Source organism: Mixia osmundae, assembly GCF_000708205.1.
Source record: "Mixia osmundae IAM 14324 unplaced genomic scaffold scaffold_13, whole genome shotgun sequence".
Taxonomy (NCBI): Eukaryota; Fungi; Basidiomycota; class Mixiomycetes; order Mixiales; family Mixiaceae; genus Mixia; species Mixia osmundae.
Genome location: NW_014575551.1, coordinates 307,336 through 327,816, shown reverse-complemented (window position 1 = coordinate 327,816; position 20,481 = coordinate 307,336). Strand labels below are relative to the sequence as shown.

The window sequence follows — 20,481 nt, the reverse complement described above, 5'->3', positions numbered from 1 at the left end:
GCCTGTACTAGCCGGACTGACAATGCATCTGCTTGGATGCTCACACGCTCGCTGGTCAATGCGGCAGAGATGGAACAAGCGAAAGGTTCTGCATTGACTCTTATTCGACTAGATACTGATAGTGAAACATGAAGCCTGATTTGGACCTCTGTTCCCACAGCTTCTCCCAGTCAAAGTAGAAATATGCGCCAGACTCATAGTCGTCAGTGACGACGGTCGGCTCGTTCGCCCGCTGGAACCAAGTTAGGTATTGCTTGTGGAACCGCCAAGACTGGTTCTTGAGTGCCTCGCCAGCGAGATACCTTGAGTGGACAGAATATCAGCTATGACTTCTCGACAGTAGACGAATGACTTACTGCATGTAAGTGCCCGGATGATAGTAAAACACGTAGAAGAGCGTCTCTGTGTCCAGACGAGCGAAGAAGGCCGGATTGTCAAATCGTGCAGGCGTCTGAGGGTAGTATGCGGGCGTCGGGTATGGGTTCTTCGGCACATAGTACTGCGGCCTCTCCGAGTCTTGCGGCTGTGGCACATTGGAGTAGCCCGCATCGAGGATTTGCTGCATCTGAGAGGGATCGTTGTCCCTTCGTTGTGCTTCGTTCCTCGTATAAGCTTCGGATCTACATGAGTAGGAAAAAGACCTACATTTCTGCTTCGCGCTGTCGAACGTATTGACGAGGTCTACCAGGCTACTGGGTAGTCGCTGCTCGGATGGGTTGGGCGTCGATGCAGGTGGCTGACTTATCGCTTGTACGCTCGGCGGGCGCAGCATCGCACTCGCAGGCGGCGCGCTCGTCGCTTCTCGAGGTGAAGGTGATCGCTCTGGTTCTGGCGCCGGCGCGCTCTGATCGAGACCTGGCGGCGGTGTGGGCAGAGCTATACTCTTCTGTTGTGGTGGTGAGGCAAGCGGTACGCTGGCAGCGATCGATTGTGTCTGAGGGGCGGACGACTTTATCGGACTCGCGACGGGTAATGCGGGCGGTGAGGGGGCAGCTTCTCGTATCGCTATGGGCTTTGGTGGCTCGACTGCTACTGGCGCCGTGACCGGCGGCTCCGATTTCGGCGGTGCTGCAGGTGTGGCCGGTGGTACGCTGACTGCATTCACCGGCGCATTTGGTGTCGTCGGTGTAGGTGCGGCGGGCGGTACGACTGCTCCTGCTGCAGCGGCGGAATATCGTATCGGCGGTAGTGCAGCAGGCGCAGCTCGTTGCGCGGGCGCAGAAGGCGCGGAGGAGGAGGAGGACACTTTGGCAGAACCTGTCGCTATCGCTGGACGAGTGGCACCCTCTAGCGTCGCTTTCCTGACGGGCACGCCTGGCTTCGCTTTGGATGCTATCGGGCTCTTGCTGCCATCCTCTGCCACCGGCTCTACAGATGCACGAGATGTCTTTACATCTTTGCCCGGTGTCCGCGCGGATGACTCAGAGGCATCGACAAGAGAACCGGTGTCGTGTGAGGAAAAGTTGTCATCGTTGACGATGCCGAACGCTTCTTCTTGGTCGTTCAGATCTAGATCGTCGTAGATGCCTTCGTCCTCTTCGAAGTCTTCCTCCTGTCATGACGAAACGCAAGGTGTGAGCAGAACATCTTGCGCGTGTCTTGCTTGGCACTGACCGTATTGCTCTCCACAAAGTAAGAGATGTCTTCTTTGACCGAGTTGACCTTGTCGGGCTCCATATTGCCATTTTCGAGCAGGCGCAGTATGAGTTCCAGCCTCGAGACGTGCCAGTTCCTCCGATCGTTGAGATGTTCAAGTTCCGCCACTCGTTCGGCCGTCCGTGTGTCTTTCTTCTTCTTCAGTCCGCCAGCTAATGACTCGGCCTCCGCTTCTGACACCTCAACCTGCCGCCCTAGCTCGTCGACCATATTGGATATCCAGCTGGCCGTCTCCATCTTCGCCGCTTCCTTCGGATCTAGCTTTGTGGCAGCATTGAGGCCTTCTTTGGAGTAGGCCTTTGTCTTCATCTCTTTCTCGCACGCTTTGAAGCGCTCCATTTGCTGTCCGCACCACAGATGCTTGAGCGCGACAGCCGCGCATGTAGCAAGAGAGCGTACCGTCTCTATGAGCTTTCGAGTATCGGTGAGAGGCTTCTTGTCCTTGATGTCGTTGCTCGACAGCCAGGTTTTGATCTGGTCCCTCAGCCGTTGGAGCTTCTTGATCTGAGTCTTGAGATCCGCTTCCACTGTCCGCGCCGAGGCAACATGAGTCGCGAGCAGTCTGACAAGCCGCTCTGACTGACATTTCTCCTTCTGCGCGACGTTGTTGGCCATCTGCATCTTGTCATAGATGCCCTCAAAGATCTCGACTCCCTCGGTGACCTTTTTGAGAGTCTTGTCGATCTCTGTCTGCAGTTTCCTCGCCGCCATCTGCGCAGACCGACGCAATCGAGTCAGCGCTCTGTCTTATCAGTCTCTGAGGCAGGTGGGAGGCGAATCTGGCGAGGAGTTGCTCGGTCAAGTGCCCGTCAGCGTCAGCTCAGCGGGTGACTTGTGCCTTCTGCAGAGGCGCTTCTCGCAATCTTTGAGGTCTTTGATGATGGCGATGCTACGGCGAGAGCACAAGTGGCCCACCTTGGCAAGCTGAGCTGAGCTTCACGAGTCGCAATCGCCAGTCAAGACGCCCTTCAACGCCAACAACCTCGCGACCCGTCTTGTTGTCGCCAGTGCTTCCTTTGGTCTTGCTACAGAGCGTGATCCGCTTCCCGCTGTTCCCAGACTCTCCGCTGCGACGTATGCTCGCCTTCTGAGATCAGCGACTTCGCTTCGCTCGCTCTCGACTCACTGTCGCGGTTCGGCGGGCCGGCCTGACAGTGCTGACGTGGCAAGCTTGAGGCCTCTCTGACCGGCCAGCGCATGCGCATGAGCTTGAGGCCACAGGGTCTCGGGAGCACGAAGTCTGTAAGTCTCAGAGAGCTACAGCAGCCAGCAGATACTCACGATCAGTCGCAATTCGCATGCAAGAACACAACGGCAAACAGCTGCGAGGACAATACACGAGAGATTGCAATGTACCAGAGGCAAGGCGCAGAGGATGCGCTTACTCAGCTGCTGCAGTCGCACGGGCTACCAACAAGTGACGTCAGCACGTGTATACTTGCTGAAAGGCCCGAGCTGACTGTAAATCAGTTGACCATGGTGGTGAACGATGGGTTTGATGGCACCCTCCTTGGCCAAGTGTTGAATGGCTAGTCGTGCTAGGGACCCGTTGATCTTCATTCGGTCGATCAAGACAGACTGACCATACCACGATCAGCTTCGGCAATCGCTCAAGAGGCGCGAAAAAGACCGACTTGGGAGATCATCTTGAAGGTAGGAACTTCTTTGAGAATTTTGTCATAGGTGGGTTTGTCGAGGACGACAGCGTTGTTTGCCTTGTCCTTGACCTTGCCCCTGTAGGAAAGCAGAGAATCGGCTTCCATCTCATGAAAGTCAGAGGCCGCTGCTCACTTTGACCACTTCTTCTTCTTGGCTGCCTTGCCCGCATTCTGGGCACCTGCTGCTTTAGCCTGTCGGGAAGAAGCGCAAACATGAGCCGCTGATCTCTGTCACCATCTGAGAGCATGGCGAGGCATGCCCAACGACGAGCGATCTCGCAATTCGAGACTGCACAAAGGCACAGAATCCATCGCAAAGCTGGTCGCTCGTCTTGTAGCCCATGCATCTGCCTCGCGGGGCGGTGCCAGACTGATGAGAAGGAGCGACTCACCATGCTGAATGCGTAAAGAAATGCCAGGCAAATCGCTTCGTCGTGGCTGGAAGAAATTCTTTGTAAGCTTCTCGCGCCGGTCGGCTCTGCGATCTACGGCCAAGGCGACGAGGACGCGCTGGGCGCTGGGCAGAGACGCAGAGAGCTGGTCTGCAATGGCAGGCAAAGGCAGCCGGAAGCGCAAAGCAAGCCCGGGCGAGCTACCGACAGCATATGCTAACCTGCTGTCGACTCACGCAAGCTTGGAGCGAGCAATGATGGTGCATCTTGCCAAAGACGGCGCAAGAGCTGCTGCGACGGCCATGGCGTCTCCCACGCCGCCGCCGCTCATAGACTTCAGCAACCCCACCTCAAGCTTGCAGTCTTCACCTTTGGCGCGTACGAGGACGCCAAGCGGAAGCTCGATCATCCGCCTGCCCAATCTCATCGCGTTCAATGACTTGCGACCGCTCGTCGAGAATGGGACTGGTCGGCGGTTTAGCGAGAGTGAGCTCAGCCAGCTTGTGTGGCTATGGCAGCTCGCACAGCGTGGCGTGGATGTCACGAGCCAGATTGCGTTCGACTCGTCCTGTTCTGATCAGTCGGATGACGAAGTAGATCTGCTCAGCTCGCCATTGACGCAAGGGCGACGAACGCCCGCTCCCACGTTGTCCAGTCCCAGCGCACGCTTACTATCCTCTCCCAACATTCTTGCATCTCCTACGCAGCAACGCACATCGCCAGGCTCGATGCCATCCTCACCAGACCTGTTTAATTCGACCCCCTTTGAGCGTAGACAGCGGCAACGTCAGATCAGCGAATCCTTGCAATCCCGCTCAACATCGACAGGCGGCATGGGCTTCTTGGTCACCGTCATGCGCAAACTAGACCGTCAGACGGGTCGCAGAGTCGCAACTTGGGGACTCGGTATTGAACTCAATGTCAAGCGAAATGTGCAAGTAGCCGAATTTGAACTGTTACAAGATGCGGCACCGCTTTCGAGCTCAGACGATGAACAAGACGTCCAGCAAGCTCGTGCAGAGTCAGCATCGGGCAGACCTCGCGATGGAATGAGTGTCATCGCGCTCTGGTCTCAGGGAGCAGCAGCTCGCAAAGATCTCATCTCGCGACGGCTGCGACATTGGGCGAAGCCTTACATACCTCACGCTAGGCATGAAGAGGCGCAAGACGTCACTCTCCTGGACTCAGATCTCAGCAACCCGAGCACGCCTCGCAAGCGGAAGATCACCGACATCGCCTTGCCAACGCCGCCAGATTCGAGAAAGCGCTCGCGTCTCGTGCCTCCAGAGATCCCTCGAGCTCGTCTGCCCGACCTACCTGCCGCAGTGCCCGTCAGCGCAAACACACGGCTCACGCGAGACGACACTGACGATACACCAATCGGTAGACTGAAAGGCGGTATCAATCTCATGACGGGTGATCCCCTACCGGTCTCGCCACCAAGCTCGCCTACAAAGGGCGGAAATGTAGAGACGCGCAAGATGAGCTTGTTCGAAAGGGTGAGCGCTTTCGCCTTGATTCTGCAGGAGCATCTGGCTCATCGTAGCCCAGATCAAAGCAAAAGAGGCCGCTCAGAATGTGAGGTCGAATGGCCAAGCTGTCAGCCTGGCTTCGCCGACCATGCGCAAATCTTTGCAAGCAGCACCGTCGTCCAGTGCTATGCAATCCGCTGCCCTACGCCGGCGCAGCATGCTCAGCCGACTAGCAGATGTAGCCGACCAGATCTACATGTACGCAGAGCATATTGTCATTACGGGAAGCACTGACTTTGCTCGTCTGATCTCACAGGTTGTTCAATGCTGGTGGTCACGCACCGGCTTCACCTTCCAGCTCCAATCCGACGCCGCCAACGCGCAGGAGACGCGCTATACCCTTTTGCGAAGTCGCCAAGGTCGTCTCGCAGAGCTCAAAGATCTCTGTCTCGACCTTTGAAGCCAACGACGCCTTGCAAGCGTTGTGTGCGCTCTGTCCAACATTCGTCGAGCAGCGCAAGATCGACGGACAGTCTTGGCTTGTTATGGTCTCGCCAACAAACGAGATCGAGCCAATGACGCTCAAAGAAGTCAAGGAACGCATCGCAATCACGCTCGCCGCTTGAGCACGCTGTAACGCATTTTGACGTCTTGTAGGCAATGTAGTCCATTACAGCTTGTGGCAGGCAAAGTACAAGTACAACAACGCGAGACTTTATCAGTGATGAGACAATCGACATGGACGATAGCGTCTAAGCCCTACATTAAGAGTGACTTGCGAAGACTGCGCAGCCTCTCTTCTATAGAACGAATGACTGCGAACCCATCTATACGTCAGTTCGAGATCGCGGCTGTTTAGGGCAGTACTTACACTTGCTGAATATGAGCTTATCAGCCTCGCACCTCTCTTCTTGACTGGGATCGTCGAGCACAGCTAACAAGAGCCAAAGAGCGGCTTCGTACGTCGCCTCGCACTCTGCAAGGTTTTCGCGTTTGAGCTCTTTGACGGCAGCTGCCCGCGACATCTCCAGAGCACGATCGTAAATCAAAATTTCTGGCGCGACTGCAGAATCTGGCAGGGTCTCTTGGGAAAGTCGTCCCTTGGCGAACTCTGCCTTGTCGAGACATTCATTGAATCGTGAACGAAACCATTGGACGGCTTCGTTGAGCTCGGTGCTGAGTGGCTGCTGCGATGTACGCTGGGCCCAGAACATGCTTGCCTGGTCTAGCCCGCGCTGCAGAAAGGCAATCGCTTTGAGATAGAGGATGAAGGCTTCAGCGGCAAGCTCCTCGACACGTGTGGCCGACAGAGCAGACGAAGGAGCGATGACAGGCTGCTCCGTTGAAGAAGAAGAGGTGCGGCGCATCAGAGTGGTTGCGAAAGGGTTTGGTTGTGCAAAGTAAGAAGGCGAAGAGCCTTGACCGCCAAAGCCGGTTGAGACAGACAGCGGCGTCGGGGGCAAGAACTGCGCGAGCTTGTAGTCCGCAAAGTCGAAAATGGCTGCTGCACGCTGAGCACACTCCTCCAGTTGTACGAGCATCTTCTCTTCCTCTGGATCAAGAGTCTGACTTCCACGCGGCGTTCGCGTGAGGCGAGATGTTCGTCTGACCATTGTGCCATCCGAAGTGCCGAAGAACCTCGCGCTGGCCATGTTGAGCACCTTGGCAATAGCGCCAGATGGGTTGCCGACGAGCGCCAGCGGCGAGCTGGCATAGCCAAGACTGCGAGGAGAGGCAGAGATAGTTGGTCTGTTACGAGGCGACGATGACGTGAGCTGCAGCGCGCTTGGGGATGGGCTCTGGCGCTCTTGGGGCGGCGGGTACGGCGTCGAGCCCGGCACGCCTGCGACGAAGCCATGACTGAGACTTGAAGGCGCGTTGACGGTCGGGCTGAGAGGTCCAGCTGGCCTGGTCATGAAGCTTCTCGATGAGCGACGGCCAATCAGAGTAGGCCGTTGAGGAGATGCCATAAGCTCTGTAGGTGACAAAATCAGCCCGCATATGCACAAAGAGGAAAGCAGCATACCATCTGCAAGTGCATTGATCTCAACGGTGCGTTTCTCGACGACGACGTATTCATGCCCGATGAGCGAGTCGTCATTTGCGGGCGAATGCGCCGCGTCTTGCGTCTTGCCAGGTGCTAACATAGCCAGATTGCTCCGCGGTGTATACGGCTGAGCCGGCGAATGATCATCCAGACTTGAACCTGCGATGAGTTCAGGCGGTGTATGACCGCCACTTCGAGGAGAGCTAGATTGAGCAGTACGCAGTCGCTCGCTTGTCTGTTCATCTTGATTCGCAGCAGTCGAGCGTGCAGGCAGATCGCCGACGACATACTTGGGCGCGAAGCTAGACGATGGACGTCGAGGCGCATGCGGGCTTGTAGGCGATGGCAAGCTGACTTGTTCGAGCTCTGGGCGGTGCAAGAGCTCTTGATGTGGGGCCTCGGCAGACTTGAATGGTGTCGGCTCTTGAACGAGCTCCGATTCAGCGACGGTCAACGGTATGCTGACGGCAGTGGGTGCAGCGATAGGCGTTGTCGAGCGGGCGGCACTGCGCGAGGCAACCTCGGCTGCCATGCGGAAAAAGTCTGTAAAAGGCATTCGCTCCGTTGGATTTCGCTTGAGCAGGAGACGGATGAGCGACTTGATATCATCAGAGACTTTCGGACGGGGCCCTTTAGGCTCTTCATCTGTCGGCTTTGAGGAGCGCTCGTCCGGGAATTTGATCCTGTCCTCGCCTCGCTCTATCTTGCGCAATAACTCGACATGGTTTTGCGCTCGGAAGGGCGCCTTGCCAACTGCCATCTCATAGAGGACTGCGCCGACTGACCAAAGATCTGCCTTGGCATCATACTTTTCATAGCGAAGTATCTCGGGCGCCATGTAGAGTCTGCCAGTCTGTTAGCATTTGCATCGCAAGAGCCTGAAGCACCCACGGAGAACCGCACAAGGTCTCTGCCATGCTTGCTTGGGGCAAGAATCGCGCGAACCCAAAATCGGCGACTTTGAGAATAGGTATACCTAGCGGATGGCCTCCTGCCAAGTCGGTCTCCGTCGCAGGCTGCAAGAGCAGGTTCTGTGGCTTGATATCACGGTGGATGATGTTACTTGATCGAAGGAATTCGAGAGCCGTTGCTGTTGCAGTCCATTGTCAGTCTATTACATATCGGAGAGTACAATCTCCGTACCTAGTTGGCCAAGAAATTCACGGACGATGACTTCATTCAGGCCGCCTTCTGGTGGATGAGGATACCTGTCGAGCGCTGACTGACTCGTCGAGGGCGTAGCGAGCGTGGCCGTGGAGAGTGCCGCAACCTGACCGCGATGGCGAATGTACTGCGACAGATCGCCAGCAGAGCAGAAGGCCATCACCAAGTAAATATGCGAGCTCGTTTTCTGTGGTATTGACATCAGCACGATCTTGACGTCAGAAGACGAGACGGACGAGGCAATCGACCAATTCGACGACATTTGGGTGAGCTATCCCTTTGAGCAATCTGATCTCGCTTTCGAGGTTTTCGAGGAGCTTTGGGGTCAATTTGCCTCGATTGACTGCCTTGATGGCTACCGGATGTTTCGTCATCTGTGCATGACAGTCCTATCAGCTTATGGCGGTCGCAGTGAACGGAGCGAAATGTACGGTGTGATAGCCACGGTAGACCGTCGCAAAGCTACCTCGGCCGATCTCTTCTGCTATCGTGAATGGACCGATGCGATCCCTATCGTGATCTCGTGCGCGATGGTCGCTCGAGGACCGATGGTCTCTGTCCTTGCCCGTCGTGCTCGGGCGAGCCGAGCGTGCTGATTGGTTTGACTCTGGCTCGCCCATGGCGCCCGTCTGCGCTCCGTCATGACTCGGCGTGGCCATTTCGACAGATGTGCTGAGCTAATCAGACGCGGGATGCCGAGACGGTGATCGTGTGTATGTGTGTGTGCTGAGCGGCTAAGCTTGGGTCAATGCTTCGTCATCAAGATCATAGTGATCTGTCTCGATAGGCTACAGCGACGAGCGCGAGATCAGGGAAGGCAGTGCAGGCTCTTCTTGTCGATCAGGCGGCAAACAAGGTGACTCCGACCTTGCGAGGTCGGCAAGATAGGCGACTATCGCTGAGTGACAATCGGGTCGCCGCAACGGCAGTCTAGCGCGTCACGAGACTCGGCAACGTCGAGCCTGTGCCTGACAGACGACGGGTCTTGTGCGATCAGCAGCGTGACTGTGATCTGACTCAGCCTGCTTGTGCGTCGAACCGAGTCACGCACTTCGCTCGATCACGCGACGGCCTGGTTCAACCATCTTTGAAATTGTGTGGGGGCACCACGCACAGGCGCCAGGCACAGGACACTGCGGCAAGAGCCACTTGGCTAGCGCCGACAGAGCAGCCAGGACTAGCGTACGTCTCTCCTCTCGCAGCAATGGCATCATTGGCGCCCGATTACAGGAGCGCAGACGATAGCGTTTCAGGAGAGAACGGAACTCTTTGCTCTCACTCTCTTCCTCGCGTGTTGCATTGGCAAAGGCTGACTTGATTTGGACCTCTTCGTTTCTCGTTCTTCAATCTACTTCTGGCTCTCGTTCGACCTTGCCCAACTCCGGCGGACCTGCAAATGACTCGCCAAATACGCTTTGCATTGCCGCGCCTTGGTGTGCACTGACGGCGGACCCATCGACTTGACGACCTACTTGCCAACGACTGGGCTCGTATCTGTTTGCACTTTACATGTATCACCAACGAACATCATCATCGCGCGAAACCATCGCCATGACTCGTACCAACGACCTGACCACTCTCGGTCAGTTCATCCGCTCCATCCAGCCCGAAGCTCGAGCTGATGTAATGAGCCTACAGACACGGACACGAATGCTACAACCTTGCCCATCGCTGCCATGCATCGTCACACGCGCTCAGGTTCGGGCAGATTTCTGCCTACCTTCAGGGCAAACGCAGAACCGCCAGGCGACTCGCGCATACGATCGGCCCCATCCGAGACTCATCATACAGGCAAAGGACTGCTTCCGTCCGCTAGACCGCCGAAGAGTCCAGAGAAACAGGTCCGTCCGCCCGCAAGGTTGCAGAAACGACCTACGCCTGTCAGTTCACGTGCGGCAACACCCTCGCGTCCTTCCGCTTCGTCCTCTTCAGTCAACCGACAGCGCTCGCGATCGTGCCTGCTCAACCCTGAAGGCATACCTATACCACCGAGGGATCAGTCTGCTGATAATTGGCCCAAGCAAGCTGGTCCGTGGTCGCCCCGAACAGAACGCTCCAGAGACGATCAGATAGGACGTGCTGCGCCAAGTCCTGCATCTTTCACGGGATCATCGACTGCTTCATCTGACAGCTCGATCCGACGACGACCCATCACAGCGTGTGATTCGATCCAGGCCTTGTCTTCGGCGGGATCCTGCCTTTCTCATCATTTTGGAACCCGTCCTGCCAGTTCACTTGCGCTCCAGCATACGGCTATCTCTGCGCCAAGTCAAGACGAACCTGTACCAGTCCATCGAGCCGAACTCAACAGATCGTCGCCACCCTCACAGCCGCACAAACGAGTCTCCGCCCGCCTCAGCAATTTTAAGCGGTCCTTATCTGGCTTCGCCAGTGCCAAATCGCCAGGGAAAAAGGACAGCCTACAGCAGCTCGAGCAGAAATGGCACGCCCGTGAGCTTGACTTCGCTCGTTCGCTCGATTCTGCCATCGACATTGCCACATCCGGCCCTTGTCTGCTTGAAGCCTCTCTGCAACTCGACCAGAGTACTGACGACTCGGCAGACGTAAAGGAAGCGCATAGCCCGAGATTAGATGGTCAGCTACAGTTGCCAACGACGTCGGAACCTGTTATCCGACCCAATTGCGTCTCTTTCCATTCGTCTACCGGTAACGCGCTCGGGCTCTACGTGCATGCCAAGCGAGCCGGCGAGCATCGGTCGATTTGTCGTAAAGCGATTTCCTTTGAGACACTCGTGCCTGCAACGTCCCGGAGCTCACGACTCGGCCCAGCTCGTGATCTACCAGCCGAGCACGGTGCAGCCGAAGAGATGGCACCCTCTGCCGATCAGCGACCACAGAGTCCTGGTGGCTCAAACAGGTCGCGCTTTGGCCTGTCCAGTCTCTTCATGGTCAATCTACCCCCCGAGGCTGCGACAGGGCATCTTGTCCCCACCTTTGTCAGAGCGCCATCCTCAAGAGCGGGGCCTAGATCACCCAAGATGACTCACAACGGTTCACGGAGCAGTCTCAACGCCTTGCCGTCGACCTCATCGCAATCATCGTTCCTAGATGAAGGCTCACCCATCAATGCCCCTTTGCGGTCCTTCTACAGTCACTCTCGTAGCCTGAGCACCGCGGGGCGGGATACAAGCCCGCGACATGAATCGGCACCTATGTCGACTTCTCAGACTGCACCAGTGCGACCGTTGCCCCACCACTCGTCATCCTCTGACTTGTCTGAGGAGCGCACGAGAGAGCTCAGGAGGCAGCCTATGTCACCGCGCATTGAGTCGCCTCCCAGTCGTCAGCGTAGTCTGTCCTTCAAGTCGGCAAATCAGTCTACTTCGAGCTTTACTGCACTCGAGGACTCAAACGGCAACGAAGGGCGGCCAGCAAACGACCGGCGCATGAGCTTGAACTCGATGCTGAAGTCCGATCACATTGAGGCGACTGCATCGAACAGTAGACCCTCTATTGCGACAGACTCCACCGTGACCGGCAAGGCAAGTCAGGCAAAGACGATACGCGCAAAAGTCAAGCAAGACGCACTCAGCTCCCTGCTGCGCGAAGCTCATCTTGCTGTCGATGCTGGCGGGCGGAAAGGCTCAAGTCAGAAGCAGCGTAGCCTACCTAGTTCAGCATCGGGGTCTCAGATCATGTCACCAGACATTCTCTCGCCTGTCTCTGCCAACGGTCGACATGGCTATGCCGATTCTTTCCTGACAGAGAAGCTCTTCGAAGACTCGTCAGCGTATAGTCTGACTGTCGAAATATGGCAGCCATCAGTCGCTGGCTCAGGCAAAGAACGCGGGGGCCTGCTGTCCTTCAAGACGCCTCTGTTGCGAGATGTGCCTGCTGTCCGTCGCAAGAAGCGCGAATCTGCTCATTTGTCAGAGTCCGAGATTCGCATGAGCAATGGAGGAATTGCGGGTTCGCCGACAGGTGATACTCTCCATCAATGTCAGTCATGGCCATCTGAGATGTTTCAAGTGGTGATCTGACTCGTCTCTCAATTCTCAGCAGATGCGCCGCGGCCGTCTCGCTTCATGTTCGACAACGGTAGCTGGGCACCCTCGCAGCTTGCAATACGTGACTCGAAGCTACTGCTGTTCGGCGAAGTAAGCTGTCGCCTTTGCGCGCACCGCTTTCGCTGACTTGATAACCAGGACCGCGTCATGCTGCACTACATTGATCTGGCCAGCTTAACTCACAGCAATGTGCGCACGCTCGATCCGACAGCGTTGCAGCGACCTTACGCTCTCAGCATCCGCAAAGAGTCGGTCGACAATGCGCATGGCTTCTCTGCCATCGCCTCATCTGTACAAGGTCGCGCTGCGCCAGGCACATTCCGCTCCTCCGGATCTCATCCGAATAGTCTGTCTGAGATCGGCAGATCGCCGAGCTCCACGGCACCCGCAATTACCGTCTATGTCAGTTTTGCATCGCCGGTCGCTCTGCAGATTACACTTGCCATGCTGCGTTGTCACGCGCGCCCAGAGATTTACCCCTTCTTGCCACGCTTGGACAGCTTACAAGATGCCCCTTCAGAATCACCTGCAGCAACCACAGATGCGCAGGACAGCGAAATCGACCGAGTACGTTTATGGCGACGCCTCGACATTTGCGTTGTCGAAGCGAAAGACCTGGGCGATGCGCTGCAAGGGCCAAAAGCTCGCCCTTTCGCTCCAGTCGGCGCCTTGAAACGAGCTGAAGCGAGGCCTTCTTCTCAACTCAGTGATCATTCGTCGGACCGCGAACTGTCGCAAGGCGGTCCGCAATCGGCTACGTCAGGCAGATTCAACGATATAGCGCCACCGAGACAAAGTCAAGACTTCCGCGAGAGTCACCAAGCCGAACTCGAGGCATTCGCCGCTACACTGTCGGTACATTGCGAACTCGTGCTTGATGGTGACATCCTAGCGCGGACGACGGTCAAGAAGGGTACAGAAGCGCCTTTCTGGCGCGAGGTCTATCGCATCGAGTATGTCAATTGCTCACCTCGATCGTCGGAGCTGAAGTTCAGGCAGTGACCTCGGCTTACTTCAACAGCCCCTGACGGTCAACATAGTACAGACAGCGAAGACTGGCAAGGCACACATCATGGGCTCTGTGACAATACCTGCTTTTGATCTACGGACATCAAAGGAGGAGCGGTGGTACCCCATCGTCACCGATGATGGCAAGCGCATGTTCCAATCTGGCGAGCTGAGCGTCAGCACGAGACTGACTGAACTTGTCGTGCTACCTGCGGAAGAATATGACGAGTTGAGAGCAGTCAGTCTTGAGCGGTCCTTCATATCGTGACGCTGATATGCAGTACAACAGTTTCTGTTGGCTCCGCAAAACACCAGTCTACTATACGACATTGCGAACGCAAGCGATCAACTCGATGCTATGGCTGCCAGTCTTTTGCGTATCTCACTCGCCAACGATCTCTGTCTAACTCGGCTGATGCAAATGGCCGATCGCGAAATCGACGGTCGAGAGGAGACATCAAGTATCCTATTCCGTGGCAATACCCTCTTCACCAAGATGCTAGAGATGTACATGCGCCTCATTGGACAAGATCTACTCGAGACCAGTCTTGGTCCGCTGGTGCGGCGGATCTGTCGGGACGATATTGACATCGAGATTGATCCTGCACGGCTGCGAAAAGATAAAGCTGTACAGGAAGGTGTCAAGAGTTTGCACAGCTGGGCAGTCAAGCTATGGACGTCGATCTACGATTCTCGCCAGACTTGTCCATCGTACGTCTCCATGAAGAAGCTCCTTTCTCATCCTGACAAGCCCACAGGGACTTGCGTGGCATCTTCCACTACATCCAAGGCGTCGTCAACATCCGCTACGACAAATCAAAGCGAAGCATGCGCTTCACCTGCATAAGCGCATTCGTTTTCCTGCGCTTCTTTGTCCCAGCGATTCTGAATCCGAGGCTTTTCGGTCTGGTCTACACCACGCCTGGCCTAAAGGCTCAACGAACGCTGACGCTGCTGGCGAAGACGCTGCAAGGTCTTGCTAACATGTCTCAGTTCGGTCAAAAGGAACCGTGGATGTCGGTTATGAATCCATTCCTGGACTCGAGCGCCTGGACATACTCGGATTATATCACGAACATAGCCGGTCTTGCTCCGGACTACCAACCGGAATGGACCTCAAAGGAATGCCAGCTATATCGGACGCCACGAGATCTACAGGCGCGCTTGTCAGGCTTAGCGGCCGAAAGTATCCCAAGCCTGCCGCATCTCATCGATCCACCGAAGGAATTCGCATACATTGCCAATTGCATCGGACCGCTGAGGGACGCAAGAGGCAAAGCAGAAGAACGAAGCGCGACATTTCAGCGCTTCACACAGATCTGCGCTGACCTCACACTCAAATCTCGAGCGCGCTCGAGACGGATCGCACGGAGCAGTCGACGCTTCGAATTCTTGGAGCAGGCTAGCATCTCTGCGCTTCTCAGTCATGCCAGCGACTCATCCATGGCTCGCGGCTCGCCACCTACCGCGCCGCCACGACGAGCGTCACTGCGGGAATCGCCGGCCGGCGAGCTGCATGTGTTGCTCGGCGAGCCACCACGAGGTCCTGGAGCCTCACGCTCGCTCATCACCGCACCACGACGATCGCGGCGATCGACGCATTCGGATAGAACTAGACTCAGTGAGGATGAGGGACAGCCCGGACAGCCTGTCTCTGTGCCGGTCGAGCCGCTGGCGTGGCGGTCCGAATTTGCGTCCTTTTCATTCGGCCGAACATCTGTAGAAGGTGACAGAGCGATCATGTCGCCTGTCGACTCCAATCCGCAGCACAATTCTCCGCGGACTGTCGCAAGTGGATTTGTACACGGCGCTACGCATTAGGTACGTCAAGCAAAGTACAAGAGAAGAATAGAAGAGACCTCAATCGCAATTCGTACGTCACTTGTTGTGTAGGAACAATGTAATAAATTGGAACTAGCAGGAGCCCGTCTGTACAACATAATGTGAATGATCTTTGATACTTAGGCCACCTGAACAAGGAAAGCCGTCTTGGGATAGGCAGGGCATGATGAGTGGCGCATCGAACGGCAGGTCTCCCATGAAGTATGAGGGGCTCCAGTGCGAATAGTCATCAGATTCTGCGATGAGGCCAGGCACGATATCAAGATCATGTACTGTGCGGGCAGCATTGTTGCCTAGGCTGGAGAGCAGCTTGGCAGCATTAGGCGAGACCGTCCGAAATTGACCAAAAGTAGAGAGCACGATCGGCACACGCGCAGCGATGAAGCCCAATGCAGCAATCGAGGCTACTGCTGCTCCCAGAGAATGTCCTATGATAGCAATCTGGTATTGACTCTCGGCTGCGGCGCTAAGGGCTTGCCTGAAGCCCTGAGTGGCAGCCTGGGCTGAGACAAAATTGGCGAGTGAGCCTGCATGAGCAGAGCAATTGACCGTACACCCCGGCAGATCGAAAGGGAGCGGCTTGATTGCAAGATCAGCTGCGTAATTCTCGACTGATGACGAGCTGTATTCCATGTCAGCGTGCGCGCGCGATGTGGAGCTTCAGATGCGTGCCCTCTGAAGACAATGACAACTTCCCGCCTTGATGGCAGGAGAGCAATGTATCCGCCTTGATCTAGATCGCTGTCGAAGGACGTAATGACTTGGAAACCAGGGAAGGTGCAGTTGGTTTGCGGATCACCGTAAGCTGCCATGGCCAACCTTGCATGATCTCGAATGCGAGAACTGATGGCGTCGAGCTGTGGGAGATTCTCGAGCGGCGCTGCGATAGTCGTTGAGACGAAAAGCAAGGCAACGCAGGAGATGAGCTTCATCTTGCAGCCAAGGGACGAAAAGCCGAGGAATTGTAGAGGGAAGGGTCCAAGCTTACATGGTCGGATCAGCGCGCTCTCAGAAGCAAATCTGCGCGAGCAGTAAACATGAAGACGTGCTTGCCTTGAGACAACATTTCAATTCATTTTTGAGCATTAACTTGCGAGCACGGTAGAAGCGGGCTCGCCGTCTTCTGCAGCGCCGTTAGGCTGGGCATCCTTGTCGACTGCGACCTTGACTTGAACAGGACGACCGTCGATGTCCTTGTCGTGAAGCTTCTCGATGGCCTTCTTTTGTTGAGCTTCATCGGCTACATGAACGAAGCCGTAGCCGCGAGATTTGCCCTTGTTGGGACCAGAGTTGTAGACGATCACTTTTGAGCTTGTGACCGTCAGACCGACGTCGGTGAAGAGAGACTTGAGACCGTTGTCGTCGGTGTTGTTGGGCAATTGTGCCACAAAGACTGTTGATACCGTTCAGCATTGCGGACCCAGCATGGGAAGAGCCAGCGCACGGAGAGTCTTGGAAGGCTCGCCGGGTGGCGGGCCGACTCTGCCACCGCCTCGACCGCCGCGGCCACGTCCACGGATGCCACGACCGCGTCCTCGGCCTGCACCACGAGTAGATGCAGCGCCTTCTGCAGCAGGCTCACCCTCGGCTTCCGTTGATGCCTGTCGCGGTGCGCGAGCTGCTCTGCCGCGCTGTGGAAAGACTACTGCATCAGCCCTGCAATCAGGCTATTGAATGCAGATGACTGACTCCTCTACCACGACCGCCGCGTGTGCTTGCTGCTGCGCCCTCCTTGAGTTCGCCTTGGTCATCGACAGCGGCGGAGGTGTCAATTTTGGCGGCAGAAGCAGCAGCATCCTTTGCCACTCTTGCAGGTTCTGTCATCAGCCGCAAGCCTTCAGTACGAGCAGTGCTGATCATATAAGCATGACAGACTCGTGCGGGAACCTGGTTTGGCAAGCTCGACGGTGATCTCGCGCTCTTTGAGGGTGGTCTTGTCGAGCTTGAGACTGGCCGTTGCAGCTTTTTCGGTCTCATAGGTGATGAAGCCGTAGCCGAGGGACATTGTGCCCTTTGCCTTGATCTCTGCATCCACGCTGGCCACTCTCGATAAGTTGCCAGATCTTTTTGTCAGGAGGAGGGGCAAAGGACGTACATGGGTCCATGAGACTCAAAGACTTGCTTGAGCTCATCGACTGTCGTCTTGAACGAGAGGTTGCCGACAAAGACCTGCACAGTCCCAGAGAGGGGAGTGAGCCTCTTCCGCACACGAGCTCTGACGAGAGCCGAGTCTTTACCTTTTTGCCTAGATCTTTGGACTCGGCTTGGACTGCAGCCATGGGCGGAACGGTGGGATTGGCTGCCATTGGGATCTGTCTTGAGGACGTAGAGGGACGTTGGGGTTGTCAGAGACCGCTGTCTAGTTTGTCGTCTGCGAGGTCTGGGGATGATAGCTGATTCGCGACCAAGTCAATCGCGGTGAAAGTTCGACCGAATGGGGCACCATACGGAAGGAAAGTGCTCGACTTTGACTTTGACAAAATTCGTCGAACCTCGTCACCAAAACCCATCATGACGAGCGTAGTGGGATTAGACATTGGCAATCTTGCCAGCAAGGTAGCCCGATACCTGTCGCATCACGCGCTAGACTGACGAGTCTGCAGATTGGCATTGCGAGGAATCGCGGCATTGACATCATCACCAATGAAGTCTCCAATCGCGCTACACCGTACGTACCTGTCAGCTGTCCATCACGCTGCAGGAGCTCATTGCAGATGGACACAGATCGCTCGTCTCCTTTGGGCCACGGTCGAGAGCGATAGGCGAGTCAGCCAAGACGCAGGAGACGTCCAACTTTCGCAACACGATTGGATCCCTCAAGCGATTGATTGGCCGACGGTTCGATGATCCAGAGGTACAGACCATCGAAAAGTCGTTCATCAACGCAGAGCTCGTCGACGTCGAAGGCACGGTCGGCATCCGGGTGCAATACCTCGGCGAGCCAACTGTCTTTTCTGCCACTCAGCTCTATGCGATGTACCTCGGCAAACTGCGAGAGATTGCTGCAAAGGAGTCCAAGGCGGCAGTCAACGATGTCGTCATCGCTGTCCCGGGATGGTACACAGACATCCAGAGAAGAGCGGTGCTTGACGCTGCAGAAATTGCCAATCTGCACCCGCTCAGACTGATCAATGACGGCACGGCCACCGCGCTCGGCTACGGTATCACAAAGACTGATCTACCAGAGCTTGGCGAGAAGCCACGCTATGTTGCGTTCATCGATATCGGTCACTCAGATTACAGCGTCTCCATTGTCGCGTTCAACAAGGGCCAGCTTGTCGTCAAAGCGACTGCTTTCGATCGCAACTTTGGTGGCCGAGACCTTGACTTTGCCCTCGTCAAGCACTTTGCCGAAGAGTTTAAAGGGAAGTACAAGATAGACGTCTTCTCGAACCAGAAAGCGCTGTTTAGACTGGCGACCTCTGTCGAGAAGCTCAAAAAGATCTTATCTGCCAACTTACAAGCGCCTTTGAGCGTAGAGTCAATCATGAACGACATCGATGCCTCATCATCCCTCACTCGCGACGACTTCGAAGCCCTGATTGCGCCTTTGCTCGAGCGCACGATTGCGCCACTCGAGACTGCATTGGCAAGTGCAGGCATTGTGAAGGACGATATCGACACCATCGAGCTTGTCGGCGGCTCTGTCCGTGTGCCCGCACTCAAGTCTCGTATCCAGAACTTTTTCGGCAAGCCTCTCTCGACGACGACAAATCAGGAAGAGGCGATCGTCCGAGGAGCCACACTCGCTTGCGCAGTTCTCAGCCCCATCTTCAAGGTTCGCGACTTCAACGTCACCGATCTGCATTGCTACCCCATCGACATCACCTGGGAAAAGGTCGCAGACTCACCGGATGAGAACACTCAATTGCGGGTGTTCGAAAAGGGCAATGGCGTGCCATCTACCAAAGTGCTGTCGTTCTACCGCAAAGAGCCTTTCGAGCTCGTCGCACGCTATGCCGATCCCAGCAATCTTCCAGGAAGTACCGATCCCTTCATCGCTCGCTACACCATTTCGGGCGTCAAACCAACAGCGAATGGCGATCACGCGCTCGTCAAGCTCAAAGCTCGCCTGAATCTGCACGGTATCGTCACCATGGACGCCGCTACACTGCACGAGGAGATAGAGGTCGAAGAAGCTGCCATCGCCCCTGCGCCTGCTGCAGAGGGCGAGACGCCCGCAGAACCCGCACAGCCCAAGAAAGTCAAGAAGGTCAATAAGAAGCCGTTGACGGGCACGTTGGTGGCCTCCCAGCTCGATCTCAAGCTTCTCGAAGACCTTAGAGAGAAGGAGGGCGAGATGTTCCAGAGCGACAAGCTCGTGTCGGAGACTGAGGACCGTAAGAATGCTCTAGAGGAGTACATCTACGATGCTCGCGACAAGATCGAAGGCGCATGGGCGTCATACATGAAATCCGCCGACAAAGACGTCTTGCGAGAAAAGCTGACAAAAGCAGAGGACTGGCTGTACAGCGAAGAAGGAGAGGACGCGACGAAATCGGCATACGTCGGCAAGCTTGACGAGCTCAAAGTTGTCGGAGATCCCGCGGCTTTCAAGCTGAAGCAACAGCAAGATAGACCGGCTGCGGAGCGTCAGCTGCGCGCCGTCATTGCCGACTTTATGAGCAAAGCTACCTCTGGCTCAGAGCAATACAGCCATCTGTCTGAGGAGGATCTGCAAAAGGTTCGTCCTCTCCTGATTTATAAGGCGTATCGCTCACAGCATGTCTGCAGGTCATTGAAAAGACTGCGACGGCTGAAAAGTGGATCAACGATCAATCGGCGAAGCAAGCCGAACGTCGCAAGGATGAAGAGCCAGCATATACCTCCACAGACGTCGACAAGCGCCGCGAGGATCTGCTGTTCTCTGCCAACCCGATCCTCAACAAGCCAAAGCCAAAACCAAAGGTCGAGAGCAAGCCTGCAACGCCTCAGCCTGATGCCAAGCCGGAAGAGAAGGCAGAGGCGCCAATGGAGGAAGTGAACGGATCGGCTGAGCCAGAGACGCTGGATGAGAAGACGATGGATGTCGACTGATTAGAGTAATGCAAACCCCCCCATAGAGCAAGCGAGAGATAGCCAGCACTCTTGGGTGAGGTCCCTATTTTCGAGTTCGATTGAGACCGCGCACGTGATCAATTCGCGCTTCCTTGTAGAAATTAAGCTGGCAAGGGTCGGATTATCGAAGTCACCTGAGGACGACCCAATACTTTG

The 20,481-nt window shown here is 55.9% G+C and overlaps 8 protein-coding genes across 8 annotated transcripts; 3 read left to right on the top strand and 5 right to left on the bottom strand.

Annotated features, from left to right (window-relative positions):
- Positions 1 to 100: 100 nt before the first annotated feature.
- On the bottom strand, positions 101 to 2,367 carry L969DRAFT_20141 (uncharacterized protein; the record flags this gene model as incomplete). Its single annotated transcript, XM_014709676.1, has 6 exons — positions 101 to 302; positions 357 to 594; positions 646 to 1,552; positions 1,615 to 1,998; positions 2,056 to 2,183; positions 2,241 to 2,367. The coding sequence occupies 6 exons, from the start codon at positions 2,365 to 2,367 to the stop codon at positions 101 to 103; spliced, it is 1,986 nt and encodes a 661-aa protein (XP_014565162.1).
- A 712-nt stretch (positions 2,368 to 3,079) lies between these two features.
- Positions 3,080 to 3,509, bottom strand: L969DRAFT_54591 (uncharacterized protein; the record flags this gene model as incomplete). Its single annotated transcript, XM_014709818.1, has 3 exons — positions 3,080 to 3,253; positions 3,291 to 3,390; positions 3,448 to 3,509. Coding segments are annotated over 3 exons (336 nt in total), but the record flags the coding sequence as incomplete, so codon positions are not given.
- Positions 3,510 to 3,861: 352 nt separating this feature from the next.
- On the top strand, positions 3,862 to 5,804 carry L969DRAFT_83419 (uncharacterized protein; the record flags this gene model as incomplete). Its single annotated transcript, XM_014709817.1, has 3 exons — positions 3,862 to 5,205; positions 5,258 to 5,436; positions 5,495 to 5,804. 3 exons carry the CDS (start codon positions 3,862 to 3,864, stop codon positions 5,802 to 5,804), a joined length of 1,833 nt encoding a protein of 610 aa, XP_014565303.1.
- A 10-nt stretch (positions 5,805 to 5,814) lies between these two features.
- Positions 5,815 to 9,445, bottom strand: L969DRAFT_79771 (uncharacterized protein). Its single transcript, XM_014709816.1, has 7 exons — positions 8,821 to 9,445; positions 8,626 to 8,763; positions 8,369 to 8,576; positions 8,117 to 8,315; positions 7,205 to 8,070; positions 6,050 to 7,153; positions 5,815 to 5,993 (listed from the first exon to the last, which is right to left on the bottom strand). Exons 1-7 carry the CDS (start codon positions 9,046 to 9,048, stop codon positions 5,938 to 5,940), a joined length of 2,799 nt encoding a protein of 932 aa, XP_014565302.1. The 5' UTR covers positions 9,049 to 9,445; the 3' UTR covers positions 5,815 to 5,937.
- A 61-nt stretch (positions 9,446 to 9,506) lies between these two features.
- Positions 9,507 to 15,581, top strand: L969DRAFT_90717 (uncharacterized protein). Its single transcript, XM_014709815.1, has 8 exons — positions 9,507 to 9,971; positions 10,028 to 12,349; positions 12,410 to 12,507; positions 12,556 to 13,370; positions 13,417 to 13,663; positions 13,715 to 14,136; positions 14,184 to 15,302; positions 15,350 to 15,581. Exons 1-7 carry the CDS (start codon positions 9,941 to 9,943, stop codon positions 15,244 to 15,246), a joined length of 4,998 nt encoding a protein of 1,665 aa, XP_014565301.1. The 5' UTR covers positions 9,507 to 9,940; the 3' UTR covers positions 15,247 to 15,302; positions 15,350 to 15,581.
- On the bottom strand, positions 15,314 to 16,660 carry L969DRAFT_90716 (uncharacterized protein). The gene is made up of 2 exons (XM_014709814.1): positions 15,940 to 16,660; positions 15,314 to 15,889 (listed from the first exon to the last, which is right to left on the bottom strand). Exons 1-2 carry the CDS (start codon positions 16,197 to 16,199, stop codon positions 15,340 to 15,342), a joined length of 810 nt encoding a protein of 269 aa, XP_014565300.1. The 5' UTR covers positions 16,200 to 16,660; the 3' UTR covers positions 15,314 to 15,339.
- Positions 16,002 to 17,573, bottom strand: L969DRAFT_612225 (uncharacterized protein; the record flags this gene model as incomplete). The annotated part of the gene is made up of 6 exons (XM_014709813.1): positions 16,002 to 16,660; positions 16,712 to 16,898; positions 16,957 to 17,084; positions 17,143 to 17,303; positions 17,363 to 17,436; positions 17,505 to 17,573. The coding sequence occupies 6 exons, from the start codon at positions 17,571 to 17,573 to the stop codon at positions 16,353 to 16,355; spliced, it is 927 nt and encodes a 308-aa protein (XP_014565299.1). The 3' UTR covers positions 16,002 to 16,352.
- A 205-nt stretch (positions 17,574 to 17,778) lies between these two features.
- On the top strand, positions 17,779 to 20,304 carry L969DRAFT_54524 (uncharacterized protein; the record flags this gene model as incomplete). The annotated part of the gene is made up of 5 exons (XM_014709812.1): positions 17,779 to 17,823; positions 17,871 to 17,935; positions 17,992 to 19,396; positions 19,436 to 19,951; positions 20,002 to 20,304. The coding sequence occupies 5 exons, from the start codon at positions 17,779 to 17,781 to the stop codon at positions 20,302 to 20,304; spliced, it is 2,334 nt and encodes a 777-aa protein (XP_014565298.1).
- Positions 20,305 to 20,481: the final 177 nt, after the last annotated feature.

Coding starts and splice junctions, on each gene's coding strand:
- L969DRAFT_79771 (XM_014709816.1), bottom strand. CDS start 9,048: ATGGCCACGCCGAGTCATGACGGAGCGCAGACGGGCGCCATGGGCGAG. Junction 8,316..8,368: donor TGAATTTCTTGGCCAACTAG/GTACGGAGATTG, acceptor GGACTGCAACAG/CAACGGCTCTCGAATTCCTT. Junction 5,994..6,049: donor TAAGCTCATATTCAGCAAGT/GTAAGTACTGCC, acceptor ATGGGTTCGCAG/TCATTCGTTCTATAGAAGAG.
- L969DRAFT_90717 (XM_014709815.1), top strand. CDS start 9,941: ATGACTCGTACCAACGACCTGACCACTCTCG. Junction 9,972..10,027: donor CAACGACCTGACCACTCTCG/GTCAGTTCATCC, acceptor ATGAGCCTACAG/ACACGGACACGAATGCTACA. Junction 12,350..12,409: donor AGGTGATACTCTCCATCAAT/GTCAGTCATGGC, acceptor CTCAATTCTCAG/CAGATGCGCCGCGGCCGTCT.
- L969DRAFT_90716 (XM_014709814.1), bottom strand. CDS start 16,199: ATGAAGCTCATCTCCTGCGTTGCCTTGCTTTTCGTCTCAACGACTATC. Junction 15,890..15,939: donor GTTGTCATTGTCTTCAGAGG/GCACGCATCTGA, acceptor CATGGAATACAG/CTCGTCATCAGTCGAGAATT.